Below are 21,273 nucleotides of genomic sequence, written 5' to 3'. Positions count from 1 at the left end.
ACAACACTCCTTCCGTGGCCTCCGACTGCTCTTAAACGCTAGTAAAACCAAATGCATGCTTTTCAACCGATCGCTGCCTGCACCCGCATGCCCGCCTAGCATCACCACCCTGGATGGTTCTGACCTAGAATATGTGGACATCTATAAGTACCTAGGTGTCTGGCTAGACTGCAAACTCTCCTTCCAGACTCATATCAAACATCTCCAATCGAAAATCAAATCAAGAGTCGGCTTTCTATTCCGCAACAAAGCCTCCTTCACTCACGCCGCCAAGCTTACCCTAGTAAAACTGACTATCCTACCGATCCTCGACTTCGGCGATGTCATCTACAAAATGGCTTCCAACACTCTACTCAGCAAACTGGATGCAGTCTATCACAGTGCCATCCGTTTTGTCACTAAAGCACCTTATACCACCCACCACTGCGACTTGTATGCTCTAGTCGGCTGGCCCTCGCTACATATTCGTCGCCAGACCCACTGGCTCCAGGTCATCTACAAGTCCATGCTAGGTAAAGCTCCGCCTTATCTCAGCTCACTGGTCACGATGGCAACACCCATCCGTAGCACGCGCTCCAGCAGGTGTATCTCACTGATCATCCCTAAAGCCAACACCTCATTTGGCCGCCTTTCGTTCCAGTACTCTGCTGCCTGTGATTGGAACGAATTGCAAAAATCGCTGAAGTTGGAGACTTTTATCTCCCTCACCAATTTCAAACATCAGCTATCTGAGCAGCTAACCGATCGCTGCAGCTGTACATAGTCTATTGGTAAAGAGCCCACCCATTTTCACCTACCTCATCCCCATACTGTTTTTATTTATTTACTTTTCTGCTCTTTTGCACACCAATATCTCTACCTGTACATGACCATCTGATCATTTATCACTCCAGTGTTAATCTGCAAAATTGTAATTATTCGCCTACCTCATTGCACACATTGTATATAGACTCCCCCTTTGTTTTCTACTGTGTTATTGACTTGTTAATTGTTTACTCCATGTGTAACTCTGTGTTGTCTGCTCATACTGCTATGCTTTATCTTGGCCAGGTCGCAGTTGCAAATGAGAACTTGTTCTCAACTAGCCTACCTGGTTAAATAAAGGTGAAATAAAAAAATAAAAAATAAAATAAAAATATTCATAGTTTTTTAAATTTCCGATGCTCCCTGACTGTCTAGCTTTCATTTAGGTGATTATTTAGTTATACATTTTTATGTCACGTGCCCAAGTACAGTGAAATTGCTTTCTTTTTTAGCGAGCTGGAGACAATCAAGAAACTGGACGAATACATTGTCGGTCCATTGTCATTTCTACACAGTTTCGATTTGGTTTCAGTCATTTTAAGTACAGTGACTTCCGTTGGTATTCATGTAACAGTATAACTTTAGACCGTCCCCTCGCCCATACCCGGGCGCGAACCAGGGACCCTCTGCACACATCAACAACAGTCACCCACGAAGCATCGTTACCCATCGCTCCACAAAAGCCTACTACTTCAAGGTCTCTGAGCAAGTGACGTCACCGATTGAAACACTATTTAGCGCGCACCACCGCTAACTAAGCTAGCGTTTCATATCCGTTCCACTCCATTTTGAATTCAGGCTGTAACATAACAAAATGTGGAATAAGTCAAGGGGTATGAATACTTTCGAGTACACATACACAAACAAAACACCCGCAGGCCGGATTGGACCCCCTTCTGCCCTATGTTCCACACAGGGCAGAAGAAAGGAGGTGAATTAGAAGAAATGTAGGTTATTCACTCAAAGCTTTACCTTACTGAAGTGATAGCCATCTTTCATTAAACCATGTGACACATTGTTTGTGCTACACACGTGTTACATGCTACTGTAGGACTATATGCTGTGGCTATCCAGATTGATGTAACAAGTGCCACTTGTCCTTATTTCTTTCTGAAACAGCGAATATAATTAATTTAGTTCTGCTTTACATCATCCATTAAAAATTAGCAACCCATCAGTACCCACAATGCCTATAGAAATGGAACAGAATGAGCCCCAACTTCAGTGATGCAGCCTCCAGAGGACACTAGGGCCTTTGTTTGTGTGAGATGGAAAACTGCATCGGTGGATTGTTTCATGTTTTTCGACTCATTACTCATGTCCACTCTAATAAAAATTACTATTCAATCCAAGGGCAGTGAGGCACAATTAGTAACCCCCATATTGAGTTCAGAAAACAGAGAGAAAGAAAATGCAGAAAACACCACGTTTATGCTGCTCTGTGTGTGTGTGTGTGTGTGTGTGTGTGTGTGTGTGTGTGTGTGTGTATGAGCACGCGTCTGTGCGGTGTTTGTGTGGGAATGTATTACTATCCTTGTGGGTACTGGAAATCCCCAAAAGGATAGTAAAACCAGGAATATTATTCCTCGTGGGGACATTTCCCATGATGGCTATTTTAAATTTAAGGGCTAGGTTTACAATTAGGGTTACGAGTTAGGATTAGGGGTTAAGGAAAATAGGATTTTGAATGGAAATACATTTTAGGTCCCCACAAGGATTTTTGTTTTTGTGTTTGTGTGGGGTCAGTGGGGAATGAAAGTGGAGGACGACTGTGAGGTCTAAACCTCCCTGCCAAAGATTAGGAGATCCTTTCCCACTAGCTACAAATGACAGAGTACCAATTTAGCTTGGACTAAGTATTTTTACATCCCTCATTGGTAACCACATAAATATGTAGGATCTTCATTTGATTACCATGTTGTCGGATAACTTGGCTGCAATGCAGGAAACGTAAAACTTCTACTGTATTTGAGGTTTAAAAAGACTTCTGAAGTATGTATTTCCCACTTTGAAATGTGAGACTTGATTTCCTTTACAAAAAAATGTATTAAACCCTACAAAAATGGCTATTAATTATAATCAACATTTCCTGTTGCTGCAGGACTATTTTCCTGCTGAAGCAACTGGCTCAAATTAAGATCCTACATTTGTAGTGGATTGTTACCCACTGCCATTAGACTCGGTCTAGCATATACTTACACAGAGCAGCAGCTCCATTGACATAATCATTCCTGAATCATCTCCCTATCTTGTAAATGTTACGCCTCTGTAACCAAACTCACAAAGCTTTCTACTCAATGCTGCTACAGCTCTTATAACTTATCTGTAGAGCTCTGAACAGCAGAATGTCATTTCATTCTGAGGTGATAGATAAGTGAACAGAATCAGCAGTAAGCAGACAGATCTGGATGCCCGCTGACCAATCTATTCTATTGTGTAGGGCTATAGGCAAGCTGACTTAAGGGTCTCTTAGTCTCTTCTAAGAATTCTGTTGTCGAAGGCTTGGTATCGACCATTTCCTCAGAGGTAAATTGGACACCAGTGTTGAGCGGAATCCAAATTTAACCCAAGGGAGACACATTTTCTGTCTTAGCTGACTCGATATAGTAGAGTGAATTGTTTTCTATAATCACAACCCCACATTAACAACATACCATAAACATGGTTCTGCACAAAAAAGGGCCCCCAACTGTCAATAGCCACAGATAAGAAGAATCCAAAGTCAACTCGGGAACTCTACTTTGACCTGAGCACTGATGCACATCATCCTTTATTTCTGTTGTGCTATTCTGTCATCACCATGACATTAAACCCCATTGGTGAGTGGTGTCTCAAACTACAGCATGTAAATGGGCTTTGAACTTGATTCTGAGAAGCTTTTTCCCCTGAGAGGCAAGTAGCAGCAGTGTGAACGGACATATTCAATCTCTCCCTATCCCAGTCTGTTTCTCAAAGTAAACACTCTAATGTACTTGAACTTTGCTCAGTTGTGCACCGGGGCCTCCCATTCCTCTTTCTATTCTGGTTAGGGCCAGTTTGCGCTGTTCTGTGAAGGGAGTAGTACACAGCATTGTACGAGATCTTCAGTTTCTTGGCAATTTCTCACTTGGAATAGCCTTCATTTCCCAGAACAAGAATAGACTGATGAGTTTCAGAAGAAAGTTTTTTGTTTCTGGCCATTTTGAGCCTGTAATCAAACCCACAAATGCTGACAATCCAGATCATCAACTAGTCTGAAGAAGGCCAGTTTTATTGCTACTTTAATCAACACAACAGTTTTCAGCTGTGCTAACATAATTGCAAAAGGGTTTTCTAATGATCAACTAGCCTTTTAAAATGATACGTGCCATTGGAACACAAGAGTGATGGTTGCTGATAATGGGCCTATGTAGATATTCCATAAAAAATCAGCTGTTTCCAGCTACAATAGTCATTTACAACATTAACAATGTCTACACTGTATTTCTGATCAATTTGATGTTATTTTAATGGACAAAAAAAAGAAGCTTTTCTTTCAAAAACAAGGAAAATTCGAAGTGACCCCAAACTTTTGAATGGTAGTGTATGTAAGAATGCTGTTTACCGACTAGCTCAGCTTTCAACACTATAGTGCCCTCCAAACTCATCACTAAGCTCATGCCCCAACAACCCTTCCGGAGGCTGAAGAAATTCAGCTTGGCCTCTAAGACCCTCACACATTTCTACAGATGCACCATTGAGAGTATTCTGTCAGACTGTATCACCACTCGGTACAGCAATTGCACCGTCTGCAACCGCAGGGCTCTCCAGAGTGTGGTGCGGTCAGCCCAACACATCACCAGGGGAACACTGCCTGCCCTTCAGGACATCTACAGCAGCCAGTGTCACAGGAAGGCCAAGAAGATCATCAAGGATCTCAGCCACCCGAGCCAAGCCCTGTTCACCCCGCTACCATCTAGAAGGTGGAGACAGTACAGGTGCATCAAAGCTGGAACTAAGAGACTGATAAACAGCTTCTATCTCCAGGCCATCAGACTGTTAAACAGTCACCACTAGCCGGCATCCGCCCAGTACCCTGCCCTGAACCTTAGTCACTGTTAATAGCCAGCTACCACCCGGTACTCTACCCTGCACCTTAGAGACTGCTGCACTATTTACATGGTCATTGAACACTGGTCACTTTAATGTTTACATATTGTTTTACCCACTTTATATGTATATACTGTATTCTAGTCATGGCTCATTCTATAGAACTACTGCCATACACACCTTTTCTATTCATATACTATCCATATAAATCATCATATACAATGATGGTGTGTATAGATATTCCAGACTGACATTGCTCATTCTGATATTTATTGATTTATTCCTTTGAATTTTTGGGGATTTGTATATGATTCCGTATTGTTCTGTATTACTGCACTGTTGGAGCTAAAGTAGAAACATAAGCATTTCATTGCACCTGCAAAATATGTGTACGCGACCAATACAATTAGATTTGAAGGGAACACAGTAGCTGGGGATCTGTGGCAGCAGACGCTCAAATAAGGAGTCATTTTAAAGTATTAAGAGAGCCTTTATATCCATCTCCTTCTGGACTGACTCACTTACTCACTCAACCCACAACAGTGTCTTATTCTCTCTTGTCCTTTATCCCTCTCCTCTTCCCTCCTCTCCCAGAAGTGGGTTTGTGTGATCAAACGTTCAGTATCAGTACGTGATCAGTACGTTCAGTATGAGTTTGGCTCAGAGAAGGTCTGCTGATGGTGCTTACTTAATAAACCAGATATGTCTTCACACAACTCTGAAGGAAAGTCTTCAGAGCAGGCAGACTCAAACTTAACAACATTTAGGGGAACAGACATTTTGGGAACAGACATTTTGTTGGCCCTGATTCACTGTGACAAAGAGTTTTGTATGAGAAAGAGCAGAGCTGCAAACTATTTTCATGAATGAACTTCAGTTGATTGTGAGATGAAAAAAAAATAAGGCCAGGGTATTGTTATTCTTGAACACTCCACAACCAATTTCGAGGATCTCTTATAAGAGAGATCAGTCATGAGATGAAAGAATACAAAATGCACATTGACACACAGGACACTTTCGACAACTCTCAATGAGCAATGCCAAGTCTAGGCAAGATACATGTACCACAGTGAACATTTTGCCAGCCTGACTGGTCCTACAAAACAATGACGTGTATGGCCTAGTTTAATGCACGTCGTGTGTTTGATGAAGCAGGCCTGGGTTCAAATAGTATTTGAAATCTTCCAAATACTTTGAGTATTTGTCTGAATCTGCCTGGTTTACACATTTGAGACCATTCCATTGGTTCCACTGCTGCAGGCAAGCTCAATCACACCCAGCCAAAGTATTGGAAAGATATACAAATTCGATTTGAACCCAGGTCTGTGATGGAGTGCAGTGTTGACTACCTCACAAAACGTCACTTCAAACCACCCCTCCTCCACGGGCCTGACAACAATACCTTGTTCACCCACTGGTAGGGGCGAGGTGCAGTCGTGAGGTGGACAGGGTCCTCAACCCCTCATCCCTGATGTAGGGCTATACCACCAAAGGGAAAAAATATAACCAGGAAAACAGCCCATCATTAGCTAGTACTAACACCTGGACATCCATATTAGTTACTCGCTAAACAGAGTATATTGTAATGCCAGCTAATGTGTTTTTGGTTAATTTTCGCAATTACACACGTGTGTGTGTGTGTGTGTACTAACTAAGGGCTGGGAATCAGAACTCTTAAGATACATTTTGCAGCCAGGTAAGGTTGTCAAACACTTAGGCAGGTAGAGACAGGTGACTAGGCTTTTAGTCAGAGTGATCGGCACACCTACATTCCTACTGCCTGACTGACTGCCCTCTCCTACTTCGACTACGGAGACAAATATCACTAAACGTGCACTTAACACTACAAAGGCTTTGGTGACCTTGGTAACAGTTCTTATTGAGAAAACAAATAAACTGCAAATCACAAAGTGTACCTGTATCTGCCCTTATTAACTGCTTAGGCTCAGAAGGAAACAAAGCTTTGTTAAAGTTGATATCGACACAAAGTACATAGTCTGATTTGTGGTTCATTCACAGAGAAACAACTTACCAAGTACGCAAAACAATCTAAGAAGTGTTTCTCTGGAAAGTTTGATGCAACTTACTCCTACAGCAACAGGTGTTTGTTTTGAATCTGAACTTCACTCAAACTTTCATTGTTCACTCATAGATTCTGGGGGTCTGAGCCGTGGATTTTTCTAAATGATGTAATAATGAGGTAATAATTCACGATCACCAATCATAACTCTAGAAAATGTTTCGTGTCATGTTGCACAAACCTGTCTGATACAAGTTTTTAACTTCAGTTCACCATAGTATAAGGTGTTATCTTCTAATGACTATGACAGGAACAAGGCTTAATTTAGATTTTAACTAAACTGCATGGGAGTACACAGCAAACACAGCTTCAGCACATTGGCTAATCTCTATAGCTCATTGTTGCTTCTCTGTCTGCTTCTATGAGTAACTCAACACAGACACACAAGATCCTACACTGTCAACGTATAGAGATCAGCGCTAGGCTAGCTAACCTTTAAACACAGTGCTTAAGTCTCTCTCTCAGTTCCCCATCATTACAGTGTTTAAGCCCTCCTAATTTAGCCCTGGTTGGCGGCCAAAAGCATCTCCAAGGCCCTTCACAGCCGCTGACCGTTTTAATGCCTCCTGCTTTAAGCTGTGTCCCTACGAGGCCAGAGGCATTAACTACCATGCATTTCCAACCACACTGGCTCTGGGAAACACAGCCACTTCTGGATCAGACTGTATAGTACTGTACCAACCACCCATACCTTTTCTCATCAAACAGCTATTGTTAACTTTAAACAACAAGGCAAATTCATATGAGATAACAGGCAAGACCCTCATCTCATCCAAATGACAAATCTCTAATGTAAAATGTTTTCAGTGGTGACTGTTACATATCTGAATAAGAACCAACATGGATTTGAAATGCATTGTGGGAAAAGTAAATGAGTAAAATGAGAACTGTTTCTAACCTCCGGGTCCCGAAACCTTGAAATGCCACCTCAGCCTAAAGTTCCCTTCCACGTGTTTTTCATTTGCCCTCATTCCTTAAAGAGCAGAATACCCCTGTTCCTGTTTACATGTGAGCTCTTATCCAGTGACTAAGAGGAGCGAAAGGGGGTTAAGTGGGGCACAGACAGATTTTTCACCTAGTTAGCTCGGAATTCGAACCAGCGACCTTTTGGTTACTGCCCAAATGATCTTAACCGCTAAGCTACCTGCTGCCCTGTTGAACTATAAAAGGGAACTTTTTTTGACAGAGTGGTTGAGGGGGGGGCTGTCCAGAACCAGGAGCACTAAGTGCTGGGAAATATATTCAATCTTACTGGGAATCTTACCTTGAACTTTGTTGCAGTCTGCCAGAGTCTCTATTGCAACTGACTGAGGCTTTTTAATCCTGCCCAGGGAATATTTGCCAGTCTCTTTGCTCGGGTGTCGGGGCTGGAGTTCACATTTACCGTTGGACGGTTGCTGCTGCTCCTTCCTCCTAAAGCGTCTGGCTATGAGCTGCCATAGACTGGGCTCCTCCTGGGCCGGTTTAGTAGAGGAGGACAGTTTGGCTGGGTAGAGAGGCACCTCCATCACCTTAACCTTGCCCTGGCTGTGGTACTGAATGAACTGCCTCCCTCCATCATCGTCCCTCTCGTAAGGAGGTGGCAGGGTCCTCCCAGTCAGATAGGAGAAGGGCCGCAAGGGGAGAGATGTCTCCTGCTCCATACTTGTAGTGCGTGAGCGTTCCTCTGATGTCAACTCAGAAATGTCCACTCTCTCCCGCGGCCGGTTCCTCTTGATCCGCAGACTGAGGCTCCGGCGTAAGGAGCTCAGGGTCTTCTTGGGGGCATCTGGCTTGCTGCTGGGCTTGGAGCCTGGGTCTGGGGCTTCCTCCTTCTCCTTGTCCTGAGCTGGTCGGCCGAACAGCCTCCAGCGGCCAAATACACCTCCCCCCTGGCTTCCTCCTTGGCTGTCCAGCCCCTCCTGAGACCCCGAGGCCTTCTTCCTCAGCTCCAACACAGTCATGCTGACCGGTCTCGGTTTCCAGGTCTGCTGCCGGACCCTGGGGACCACCTTCTCCTCAGCCCCCGCCACCGTCCACTGAGGGAGCACCCCTGGCTTAAGACCGTCCACCGCCCGCAGCTCTGCCCTCCTGGTCCAGCGCTGCTGTGGGGGACCGTCCAGAGACCTTGTAGCCCCCCTCCTGGAGGTCTGTTGGGAGTGGGACCCGGGCTCTGATAGGGTAGGGTTGAGGTTGGGGCCTGCGAGCATGCACACACTCCTGGGCCTGTCCTGTCTGTCCTGGCGGCTTAGCGAGCCTTGATGCTGCCTGGCTGCGGCTCCATACATGCTCACCGCCCTCCTGTTGTGTGGAGCAGCACCGTCCTGGGATGGCCTCCTGCGGAGCACAGCCCGGGGTGGAGAGCCACCACCGGCCAGAACACCACCGGCAGGGACACCACCATGATTCCCAGGGAGAGGCCCTTCAGTCTGGGGAGAAACGTCCTGTCCCTGGGTCTCTACCTTGGTCTTCTGTTGCTCTAGAGCTGCTGTAGCTGCCTTTACCTCTACTCCTACCGCTGCAGTCTCCCAGTCAATCTGAGAAGGATGGGCTGCTGCTGGAGCTGTTGAGTTACTAGAGAACTGTTGGAGTTGGAGAAACCGGTCCGTCTTCATTTTTCTTCCCTCCTCCTCCTCCTCCTGCACTGCCTCCTCCCTCCTCCCCCCCACTCTGCCTGTACGGCTCAGGGAGGGCCACCTGCCAAGCCTGAAGTGTCCCTCCTTCCCCTGCAGCGCCTGTGGCCGTGCCCTGGTGCTCCTGGCTGCCGGATGACTCTGCTCCAGGGAGGCGTGTCTGGCGGCCAGTCCCTCCCTCACCCCCACCCCCTCACCCACCTCCTCATGCCCCAAAGTTCCATTCAGGATGACAGAGATGTGATACACCGTGGTCCTACCTCCTCCTGACTGGTGGGATGTTACAGCTTTGCTTGTGGCCCCGGGGATAGCCTGCTCCGTAGCCCGACTGCTCAGCAGTAGCATGGCACTACTCTGAACTCCCCCACACACACAGGCATGCACAAACTAGCCTAACTTACACGCACACACCTACATACACACAGTCGCAAAGCAAACATAATCTCACACTCCTCTCCCCGGTGTGGTGGTGTTTAGGGTAGCTCTCTGAGACCTTCACTTCCAGGCTGCATTCCAACCCCCCGGGTAATCCTTTACCTTTGACATGGGAAAAAAACTTCAAACAAGCCTGAGCAAAGCCTCTGTGCCACCTCCATAACCCTGCAGCCTTATACTCAGCATTCAGCAGCAGCACCGCAAAAGGCTGGATGGTGGCTGGCTGGTTGCATTCTCCCCTCTACTTTCTTCTTCTACCTGTCCGACGTGAGGGTGAGCGACAGCTAAAACAGCCATTCCACTGTTTGCTTTGGAACAAGCAAACACATGTTTGTCATAGAGTCCCTGAGAGGCCGTGAGCGACATATGAAAAACATCCTTCTTGGCAAGTTGTGAGCAATCCTTTTCTGCCTGTGGTGCAGACAAAACCCTTCATCTCTGAGCTGCCTGCCGTGCGTAGCGTGAGGGAGTGTGTCTGTCTGAACTTTCCAGCAGTTTCCCAACCCCCGGGATGGTCAGAAAACAAGGACCGGATCCCAATGGGTCGGCTGCTCTGCATTAAAACACACCAACTCCACTGATCTGAGTTCCTCCACAGGATCTCTAGAGGGATTTCAGCCCCCAGAGAGTAAAATGGATGACAGTGAGTGAACAGTAAGAATAGGATCCAAGGAAGAGGGAGCTGAGCATCAACTATTGCTGCAGCAGTCAACAAAGATAGGATCCTAGAACAAACTGCTATGAAAGAGAACTTTGTGTCCCCAGTGCCTCCTCTCTCGGTCACTCTCTGTATTCCTCCCTCCCTCGCCATCAAGTTCTCTCTTGCAACCGAACAAGCAGGGATAGGGAAAACACAAAGGCAGAGATTTTCCCATGGCTTTCTAAAGGAGGGAGAGTGAGTGGAAGTACCAGAAGTTCTGGCTTCCATGTAGCCAAGTTTTAGACTCTACATAAAGCACTGCTAATCCTAGGGCCCTGTAAAAGCAGATCACATGGGTTGCACACAAGTGGGTCAGATAGCTTGATAGCTTGTTCTCTAGTTCATTGTAAATAAAAATGTAAAAAAAGCTAAAATAGCTCAATGCAGAAAGTCGCCTAATTGTGTGAAAGTAACAGTCACTGCTATATTAATTGCCACCTAACCTGACAGCAATAATGGACTACGGTTTGAGTGGATCGATCCCAGTGTTTACATACACATGCACTTGACAAAAGCACACACAAGCTCTCACACACTTAGTCACTCCAGGAGTGACCCGACTACCATTTATGGCAGGCAGCAAATTATTTTTACAGTGTTGTTAATCACTGAAATAATCTGATAAATTAGTTGGTATGTAAACTGTCACCTCTACAAAATACCACTAAGTAATAATTACAAATCTGGCTTTGACGCCTTCCCAAAATAAGTAAATTAACCTTTCCACAGGAACAATTATTAGCTCATAAGTCATTGTCAGCAACTGATTGGCTGCCATAAACGGATGCATATTCAGCTTGTTATTTCAATGTCATTTAAGGCTCTAAAAGGAACTCACTGCATAATCTGCTACATTCCAGCTTTATATTCAGCATGGGCAGAGCTTTGGTGTTCAACTAGGCATTGGTCAATCAAATGGCAACCACTCTGAATAAAGGCACAACACAAAGCTGACCAACTAGGTTAAGCCCTAATTCCATATTCTTATCACCACGGGACACTGAGGCAATTGATGATGCCATCAAAAGCAGCGCCCCCATGTGTTTAGAGAGAAACATGTTGATGAGGGCCACTGGAAAATAGCGTTGCTTGATATAAAAATATGTTCTAAGCAGGCTATAACTGCTAAAGAAATTCATGCATGACATCAAAAAACAGAACCTGTGAAGGTAACCATTTAGTTGCTTTTATACCTGTTTAGTAACACAGTAAAAACATTATATGAACATGTTTTTACATAATACTTTATCAATTAGTAATCAGAGCACATGTAGAGAACCAGGGTTGTGAGGACATGATCCTGACAGGACATCTGGACAGATAACATCTGGCTGGCCCAAGCAAAGCAGCACCCAGACAGCATGTGTCTACTGGATCATCCCACCAAAAGGAAAAAAACAGACAACTTCTCTCTATACAGAACAACCTCAGGCCCTTGAAGGACATATACATGTTCTCAGACTGGAGCACTGCTGTATTCTACATAGTAGTAGCCTTATTTTCAAAAGGGTGACTTTATAGCTAACATCTTTAAATCAGTCTCCATCTAGGTATTTATCAAGTGTCTTATTTGTATAACTTGAGTAGATACTGAGTAGAGAATGAGTGATTTGAAGTGGTTGATGTTATCTCACACTTATACAGTACAACACCCACTGCCATGCCATTGTCTAGTACAGTTTATTGTGTTGAAGGGTAATAATCCCTTCAAGGCATCCCAAGCATCTTTCCAGGAAGTCTGGGCTGTGGATACGGTCTTTGAGACAGGCTTCTCAAATAAGAAACCAGCTACAACACTTTATGAAAACTGCTCAAATACCAGCTAGCAAATAGATTCATACTCCAAATGCACTGCTTTGAGAGCTTGCTGCTTCAACTGAGCTGTTAGTCATATCGATATGTGGACCTGCTGTGTAGTGAACAGGTGTGCTACCTGCGTCCAGGTTTGTGCTACCTGCGTCCAGGTTTGTGCTACCTGCGTCCAGGTTTGTGCTACCTGTGTCCAGGTTTGTGCTACCTGCGTCCAGGTAGCCAGGGATTTGAATAACCTAAGGCTCTTCAGCCAGTAGACAGTCCTCTTCGCCCCAGTGGATGTGGTGGTGCCTGGTCCGTCTGCGGCCCCCGAAACACAGCAGCATGGTCCCACACTTTCAAGAGGCACAGACTGACTTGACTTATTCCTTTAGCTCCTAGTGGACCAAAGGGCTCACAAGACACAACCTAACCATACAAATCCACCGTCCAACCCTCACGCTTCAAACTCACTGACAGGCAAGCTGGTATTTTCCATCATTACCATCTTGTGGTTTTATTCCACTTCTTCCTCTCCTCTCTATTTTAATATTCTCTCTGTCCTCTCAGGTTAGTCTTTCGTATTTCAACCTCCAGTGTAAACTAAATCTGGATCCAAAAGGTAGTATTTGCCCAGTCCTGCGTATGATGTAGTCCCAGCAGACAGCTCTGGAGTGTTGTGGCTGTGCTGAGCTGAGCTGTAACACACTGACCTGGTCAGGAAGACACGACCATGCGTCAGGTGTTGTGACGGGGAGCCGTTTCCTCCTCCTGGTAATCCTCTGAGCTGAGGAGGAGGGGTCTAAAGGCCCTATACCTAAAACAACTGCTGGGATTATTAGGCTAATCCTAATAAACCCATGGCCAGAATGGGACGTCCATTAATAAGCCCATGGCCAGAATGGGAAGTCCATTAATAAGCCCATAGCCAGAATGGGACGTCCATTAATAAGCTCTGGTCAGTCATAGGATCAGATTTTCAGTCTCAGTCCATTCCCTCCCAGCTGGGGTAACAGAGGAAGGATGTGTCGTCTCTCTCTCCTTCCCTTTATCGACTGACAGCTGCTACACACATTATGTGGCCCCAGTTCTGCAACTTTATCTATATGGCAGTTTGGAGGAGGATTTCTGATAGACTGGCTTGACTGGCCATGTCTGGGGGTTTTCTGTGGGTGTCAGGGTGTGTGTGTGTGTGTGTGTGTGTGTGTTTGTGTGTCATCTCATCTGTGCTAGTCATTGTGACGTATACAGAGTGTATATGGGTAGCAGGGTAAAGCTCATGTTGTGCCCACATGTTAGCCAGGGGCTTTCTATTGTTCCGGTGTAACTTTCTAGGTCCTGCTAGTTCCCGGCCCGAGGCAAGACTCATTTAAGGTTGAGACTCCTAACACATAATAAACACAAAATATTGTTCTAGTGTTTTTGACAGTATTAGAAGTGGGGGTGGTAGAGGGGATGAGAAAGTGTAGACTTACTTCAGAAGTAATACAAAACATATGACGTGTCATGATACATATCAACTCATAATGTTCTCCATAACTGTGCTAGGCCTAGGGAATTAACCGTTTAGACCGCCAAATGAATTATTTACCAATGAGAGAGGTAAAAGACAAAATATTGGTCTGGCAAACTAACTCCCTGAGAATAAATATTTAAATAGAGTCTGCAAACTGTAGCTCCAATTCAATTATGGAATCTGTCAGAAATACATTTCTCTCTAAAGGAATGTAGTTTCCACTGTAAACCAATGTGAGGAGGAGGACATTTGCTTGGGCTATCCTCAGGGAAATACCATCTCCTGCATTTAATTCAGCACAGGTCTAATGAAATAGTTTTTATAGAAAAACTCATTACGGCCCTGTAATTTGTTTTTTTCCTTCCTCGCTCTATTAAATTCAAATAGGAACGATGTTATCCAACACTATTTGCCAGGCAGGATGCAGTACATGTCTCCACCGGGAGGGGGGGCAGCGTGACTCCTGTTGGAACCAGTATTCTTCTAGGGCAACTCTGCTGGTTGAGACGACTGTTCAAAGGCTTCTGTTCTGTATTGTATTGTTACATAAAGCCAATTTTTTAGCAGCCTAGGTACCTCTGCTCTGCTGTGGATGTAAATCTAGACTAGAGTATGCAGCCAGTTTTCAGAGAGTTGAGCTGAGAGAGTCGTAACGACAACAGAGGACAAGCCAGAAGGTAGTGCAGGGGTTTTAAATGAGGCCATATAAGAACCTCAATGGAATTTGAAGTGCCTGTGTACGATCACAGAGAAATCCTACCTTCTGGTGCTAGGTTCTAATTTTCAGACTACAAACTCAACGGACACTATGAAAGTTTAAACCAAGTTTATTCTTCCCAGTGGGTCAACACAGCTGCGTCAGACAAAAACATGGTTTCACCCGTGGTAGTGAATACATACCCCACTTTGGGTGGAGTCTCCTCCTTATCGCTAAACATTGCATCATTATTGCTAGGCAGGGAGCCGAGGTATCTGGGTCTTAAACGGTTCCTCCCCTTAGCAGTACTGCTACATGTGATCGTTTCCCCTGCACTCAGCCCCTCCCAAACTTACTTATGGCTCCCCTCATGTGTCTATTATACCTGATGATTAATTATATAGAAAGCTCAGAAACCACACCTTTCACTGGGAATAAAAGCTGTAAAGAGAACCCTCCTTACCCAGGATCAAAATGTTAGAAAACGTATGCACTCATTACTGTAAGTCACTCTGGATAACAGTCTGCTAAATGACTCAAATGTAAATGTTACCCAATAAGCAAAGGTTTTCACTGTGTGAAAGGATTGAACTGTTGCCAGTTTAGTCTTATGATCAGATCTATCCATCTCATGTGGTGTGACACTCACTGATCACATAAAATAAGAAATGTGTCTTAAGGCTTACGCCATTCAGTTTATCCCTCCACTACAATAGGCTGGAACTCATAGGCAAAGCCTCATATCAACCAGCAGACAGACAACATTCTGGTGGTTTCCTGTAGTTACAGGCCACAGATGCTACAAATGTCTAGACCCGTAGTCTAGCAGATTGTATGACGTGTTTTCTACTAGCGACCCTCAATGATAGGAGGATTCGAGTCCGTCTTAAAACGTCAGACACACGCTGTTCCTCAGACAATCAACAGCAGGCTGCTGCCTGGCTGGCCGGGAAAGGAGAAGAGGGGAGCTGAGACAGTACCTTATTCATCATGGCTATCAGTATTCAGTATCCCCATCAGCACCATTGATGATCATCATTATTAGACCCAGAGGTACTACATACGTACAGACCAGTGGAGGCTGCTGAGGGGAGGACAGCTCATAATAACATCTGGAATGGAGTCAATGGAATGGTATCAAACTCATGGTTTCCTTATGGTTGAGACTATTCCACTGACTCCATTCCAGCCATTACTATGAGCTGCCCTCCCTCAGCAGCCTCCATTGGTACAGATGTTGATCCTTCAAGCACTTTGTCTCTAGGTATTGATGACTGACCTCACACACCTGCACAGCGGTAGGCTGACTACTAATGGTAAAACAAATCACTCTCAATTTCAGAACTACAGAAACACCATTTCATCTGCTTTGTAGTCTCATCCACTAGACTGCACAGTCTATGGCAGCACCCGAAGGGGTAAAGGTTATCTTACGCATACATGTCATTCCAATTCAATAAAAGTGTATGTAGTATTTTAGTGTGTGTACTTACGTTACAGGTTGTCAATAGCATGTCAGTATTATTACATTGTGTGAATGACTCACGAGGACTCATGAGACCAAGCATCGGTATGGCTTCTATAAAAAGGTGGGTTCCTTGAGCTCATATTTCAAATAAAAATCTGTGTGTGTGTTATCACAAAATGCATAATTCTCAGGATAAGTTCACAATTAAAGATCGTTACAATATGAATGAACCCGAGCCATCATAGCAGAGCTCCACAGGTTGAAGTCATCAGATCAGAGACTAAAAAGGTGGCAGCAATGATGCACAGGAAGCAGAGTGACACCGTGCCTGAGGCTAGAGTAGGCCTAGTGACATTGCCCCAGACTACAGCCACACAAATATACTGAAAAAACTATTTTACTGAGTTACAGTTCATATGAGAAAATCAGTAAACTGAAGTAAATTCATTAAGCCCCAATCTATGGATTTCATATGACTGGGAATACAGATATGCAGCTGTTGGTCAGAGACACCATAAATACATTTGGACCTCAGGATCTCATTACGGTATTTCTGTGAATTAAAATTGCCATCAATAAAATGCTAATGTCTTCATTGTCCGTAGCTTATGCCTCCCCATACCATAACCCCACCTCCACCATGGGGCACTCTTTTCACAATGCTGACATCAGCAAACCGCTCGCCATCACAACGCTATACACGTGGTCTGCGGTTGTGAGACCAGTTGGACGTACTGCCAAATTTTCGAAAACAATATTGGAGGCGACTTATGGTAGATAAATTAACATTCAATTCGAATGCAGTCAGCATGCCAATTGCACGATCCTTCAAAACTTGAGACATCTGTGGCATTGTGTTGTGTGACAAACCTGCACATTTTAGAGTGGCCATTTATTGTCCCCAGTACAATAATGATCATTCAGTTCAACCAGCGTCTTGATATGCCACACCTGTCAAGTGGATGGATTATCTTGGCAAAGGAGAAATGCTCACTAACAGGGACGTAAACAAATGTTTGCACAAAATTTGAGAGAAATAAGCTTTTCGTGTGTGAGGAACATTTCTGGGATCTTTTATTTCATGAAACATGGGACCAACACTTTACATGTTGTGTTTATATTTTTGTTCAGTGTATAATCACTCATTTATTTTTATGGCTACAGCATCATCATCAAAGCAGCCAACATCAGAGAGCACTGTTCCCTGATTTCAGAATCAAGCCTCATTGATTTAAAAAATCAACTGACAGGCACCTGTAATGAGAGCATGGGGACTAGAGAGGAACGGGGATGTGTATTAATCAAAACAGAGTAAGAGCATGGCCCAATGATATTAGGGGAGGGGAGTTCCTCTTGGGACCTTCTTCACTCTGTGTGTGTGTGTGTGTGTGGTGATTCAGCTCTGCATGACTGTGTGCCCCATGTCAATCTGGCCAGCATTTGTTATGTCCATCTCAGCCCAGATGATTGACAGCTCTGAAACAGCCAATCCCATGAGGATCTCCCCAGACAGCTCCAGAAGGGAACCTTCCACCTTTGCATTTTCTCTCCTCAAATGATATTAATATTTTACACTGCATCTCGACTTTCCCAGAGAAGACTCATTTGTGTTTCCTTGAGCATCACTGAGTATTTCTCACAACTTTAACCTTGATCAGAGGCTGTGATGAATACCAAGAATCCGCCAGTCAGTGCATTCGGAGTGTGTGTGTGTGTATGTGTGTGTGTGTGTATGAACGAGTGTGTGTCTCCTTATACTGTATACCGAAGGGGGGGGGGGGGGGGGGGTACCCCTGCCTCTTTGGGGCTGCGGGTGTGAGTGCTACGCCACTGCTTATAGCTAACAATAAGTTACGAATAACATTAGAAATGTAAGATGTGTCAATTTAATTATATCCAGCTCAGGGCTCCAGCTATACATTTGGTTTGCTAATTTGCTTGCTAAGTGGCTAGATGTCAAGATCAAGCTTCCTGGTTACAGCAGAGACATTCAATCCCCTCCTGGATCAAGATCCCTGTTACCTAAATTGTTATACATGTCAAAAATGTATTTTAAAAAGCCACATCTATTTAAAAAAAAGCTATCCCTGAATGTATTCAGATGACACGGCAAGCACAGAGTGGTGGTGTGATTGTTCTGAAGAAGGCGTTTGGGTGCTGAGTCAAGGCCGCCCACATATGCATCCATCCGCTCACGCACAGGACTCACACAAATACTATATATTTTTTTTAAATAGCGCCCCTTGTGTATACTTTCGGTAATACCGTATACACCAGTATAGTTTAGAAACAGTATGAACATCTGGATCCCGCCCAACCCTAGTGCCTCCTCATCTTCCTCACTACAGAAATACATGTATTACACATTACTCACACTAAGTGAAAATCCACAACACACACACACAGAGTACAGCCAACAATTCCCTGCCCACCCACACACGCATACTACACACACAGCAACAAAATACAACATTTCTCCTAACCAACAACCCAAACTAGAGATAATAACCGAGCTGTGACATTGATTGCACACTGTCAATTAAAAAAGCTAATAACAAATCTTATTAGAATCCTGTCCGTTGTGCATTTACACAGAATGAATGCAGGCACATGAACAAGGCAAAACACTGACAGAGACAGACACACACAGTAGAAGGGAGATATAGAGCAAGGAAAGTTTGTTATAATGATGCTTGCAGTAGTGGTATCGAGCGTGGGTGTGTGGATCTTTTTAAAATTCAGCTGAGCTACCGACCAACGTACGTCACAATTCTTCCACTGCAGAGAAAATGATAGGTTTGAGGACGTCTGTGGGAGGCTGCTGCCAGGGAGAAAAAAATCCAGACGCTTCTGTCTGAAACATGCTTGGATTTGAATGTGTGTTTTGTATTAGTGTGTGTGTGTGTATGTGTATGTATGAGTACTATGCGTGAGCGGATGGATGTATGGGTGGGGGCCTTGACTCAGCACCCAAACTCCCTCTTCAAAACAATCACTCTGTGCTTGCTGTGTCATCTGAATATATCCAGGACCACATCTACAGTCCTGGGCAGGTTTAAAATATGTTTATTTCACTAAGGACAGGAGGACAAAAAGCAGTAGTTGTTTTTTAAAGACAGAGAAAGGTCAAAATCTCCTTGACTGGTTGGTTGGTTTGGGCTGGAGCCTGACATTGAGGTCAGGGTGACGTTTGCTGCTGGTCTGTGGAGGGAGGCTGCTGCTAGGAGAACAGCCAGAGGACGGGGGAGGATTCAAGCTTGGATGCACAGTTTTCACAGCTTTGCCTGCGTGGGCTGGTGGCTCCCAGTCCTCCTCCTCGCTACACTACAACTAAACTGTGTATGTGTGTCCTCCTCCTCGCTACAATACAGCACTACAGGCCCCCGCTTCAAATGAAAGCCTTTTAGAAGAGTGAAGCAGAGAAACACACAGAGACAGAAAGAAAGCCAATCCTCATAACATTCAGAATTTAAAAAAAAAAGTCCTATAAATACTACAGATCCTACTGAGAAATACATGTCAAATTGTTTTCCTTTTTTTTATATGCCCTGCAAGGTATGATGAGCAGGGCGGTAACCATTGACCAACGTTCCAATGTATTTTCAACATACAGTATATCGAACATACACCTCTGTCATTCCAACGCACAGCATGAAGACGCAATCACGGCACACCGGTGGTTATGAATCTGTTCAAGACTGTCCCTTCAATTCAATAAAAGGTTCCGTCACAACATGTCTTGATGCACTTCCCTTTTTGACAGCTAGCAATGTTCCCTACATACAGTAGGCTACGGCTAACCAACCCAATAGTTATTCATTCATTGATTTCTCTAACTTTCACTCCCTTTCAAGGTTTCTGTGCCACCTAAAAATAGCTGTGAGAGCATTTGGGCACAGGCTCCCAATGTCATTTCATGTGTTTTGTCTGCGTCCCTGTGCCACCACCCCACCCACACACACTAAGACAATGAGCTGGGAGCGTCATTATGTTTAACTGACAACAGTGTTTTCACACCCAGTGCCCTGCGGCGCAAACAATCAGCAGAAATCCTACATTAAAAGCTCCCCATCCTCTCACTGCCCTTAACACAGAGATCTACAACAGCAGCTTAACTCCGGGAGACACAGTACTACCGTCAAATGGAAATGCAGGTAACACTACCAACAGCAGACATTAGGTGTGGAAACAGCCATTTTCAAAATACAAGGGCTCGTAGATGCTCAGAACAGAAATAAAGCATTATACCTGAAGTGCTGGAAAGACGCATGTCGATATTCAGCTATGATCCATATCAGTGGAGGCTGGTGGAAGGAGCTATAGGAGGAATGGCTCATTGTAATGAATGGAATGGTACCAAACACATGGTAACAATGTGTTTGACTCTGTTCCCTTGATTCCATTCCAGCCATGACAATGAGCCTGTCCTCCTTTAGCTCCTCCCACCAGCCTCCTCTGATCCATGTAAAAAATTCAGAGAACTCTTACAGAAATGAACATTCAGCTATGAACCACAGAGGACGCTTTGAATTGATCGCACATCATAACACACAAAATTACAAATATAAATCAAATGTAAAACTACAGTGTGTACAGCCTAGCACATCACTGGGGCCATGCGTCCTGCTATCCAGGACCTGCATTTGAAGTCGGAAGTTTACATACACCTTAGCCAAATACATTTATACTCAGTTTTTCACAATTCCTGACATTTAATCCTAGTAAAAAGTCCCTGTTTTAGGTCAGTTAGGATCACCACTTTATTTTAAGAATGTGAAATGTCAGAATAATAGTAGAGATAGTGATTTATTTCAGCTTTTATTTCTTTCATCACATTCCCAGTGGGTCAGAAGTTTACATACACTCAATTAGTATTTGGTAGCATTGCCTTTAAATTGTTTAACTTGGGTCAAATGTTTTGGGTAGCCTTCCACAACCTTCCCACAATAAATTGGTTGAATTTTGGCTCATTCCTCCTGACAGAGCTGGTGTAACTGAGTCAGGTTTGTAGGCCTCCTTGCTCGCACACGCTTTTTCAGTTCTGCCCACAAATTTACTAAAGGATTGAGGTCAGGGCTTTGTGATGGCCACTCCAATACCTT

At 44.4% G+C, this 21,273-nt stretch overlaps 1 protein-coding gene across 4 annotated transcripts in view; it reads right to left on the bottom strand.

Annotated features, from left to right (window-relative positions):
• LOC110530474 (arf-GAP with GTPase, ANK repeat and PH domain-containing protein 3) overlaps positions 1-21,273 on the bottom strand; it is a 276,915-nt gene that overhangs the window by 140,470 nt on the left and 115,172 nt on the right. Inside the window, exon 1 of one of the 4 annotated variants that reach the window (XM_036986119.1) lies at positions 8,217-10,660. The exons of 1 other annotated variant lie outside the window; for it this stretch is intronic. In XM_036986119.1, coding sequence (XP_036842014.1) covers positions 8,217-9,909 — 1,693 coding nt within the window. In that variant the 5' untranslated portion in view covers positions 9,910-10,660. Of the gene's footprint in view, positions 1-8,216; positions 10,661-21,273 lie in introns of those variants that run through there. 2 more of the 4 variants (XM_036986118.1, XM_036986117.1) reach the window with 2 other exon arrangements.

Source organism: Oncorhynchus mykiss, chromosome 8 (genome assembly GCF_013265735.2).
Source record: "Oncorhynchus mykiss isolate Arlee chromosome 8, USDA_OmykA_1.1, whole genome shotgun sequence".
Lineage (NCBI taxonomy): Eukaryota > Metazoa > Chordata > Actinopteri > Salmoniformes > Salmonidae > Oncorhynchus > Oncorhynchus mykiss.
This window is presented reverse-complemented; position numbering and strand designations above follow the sequence as displayed.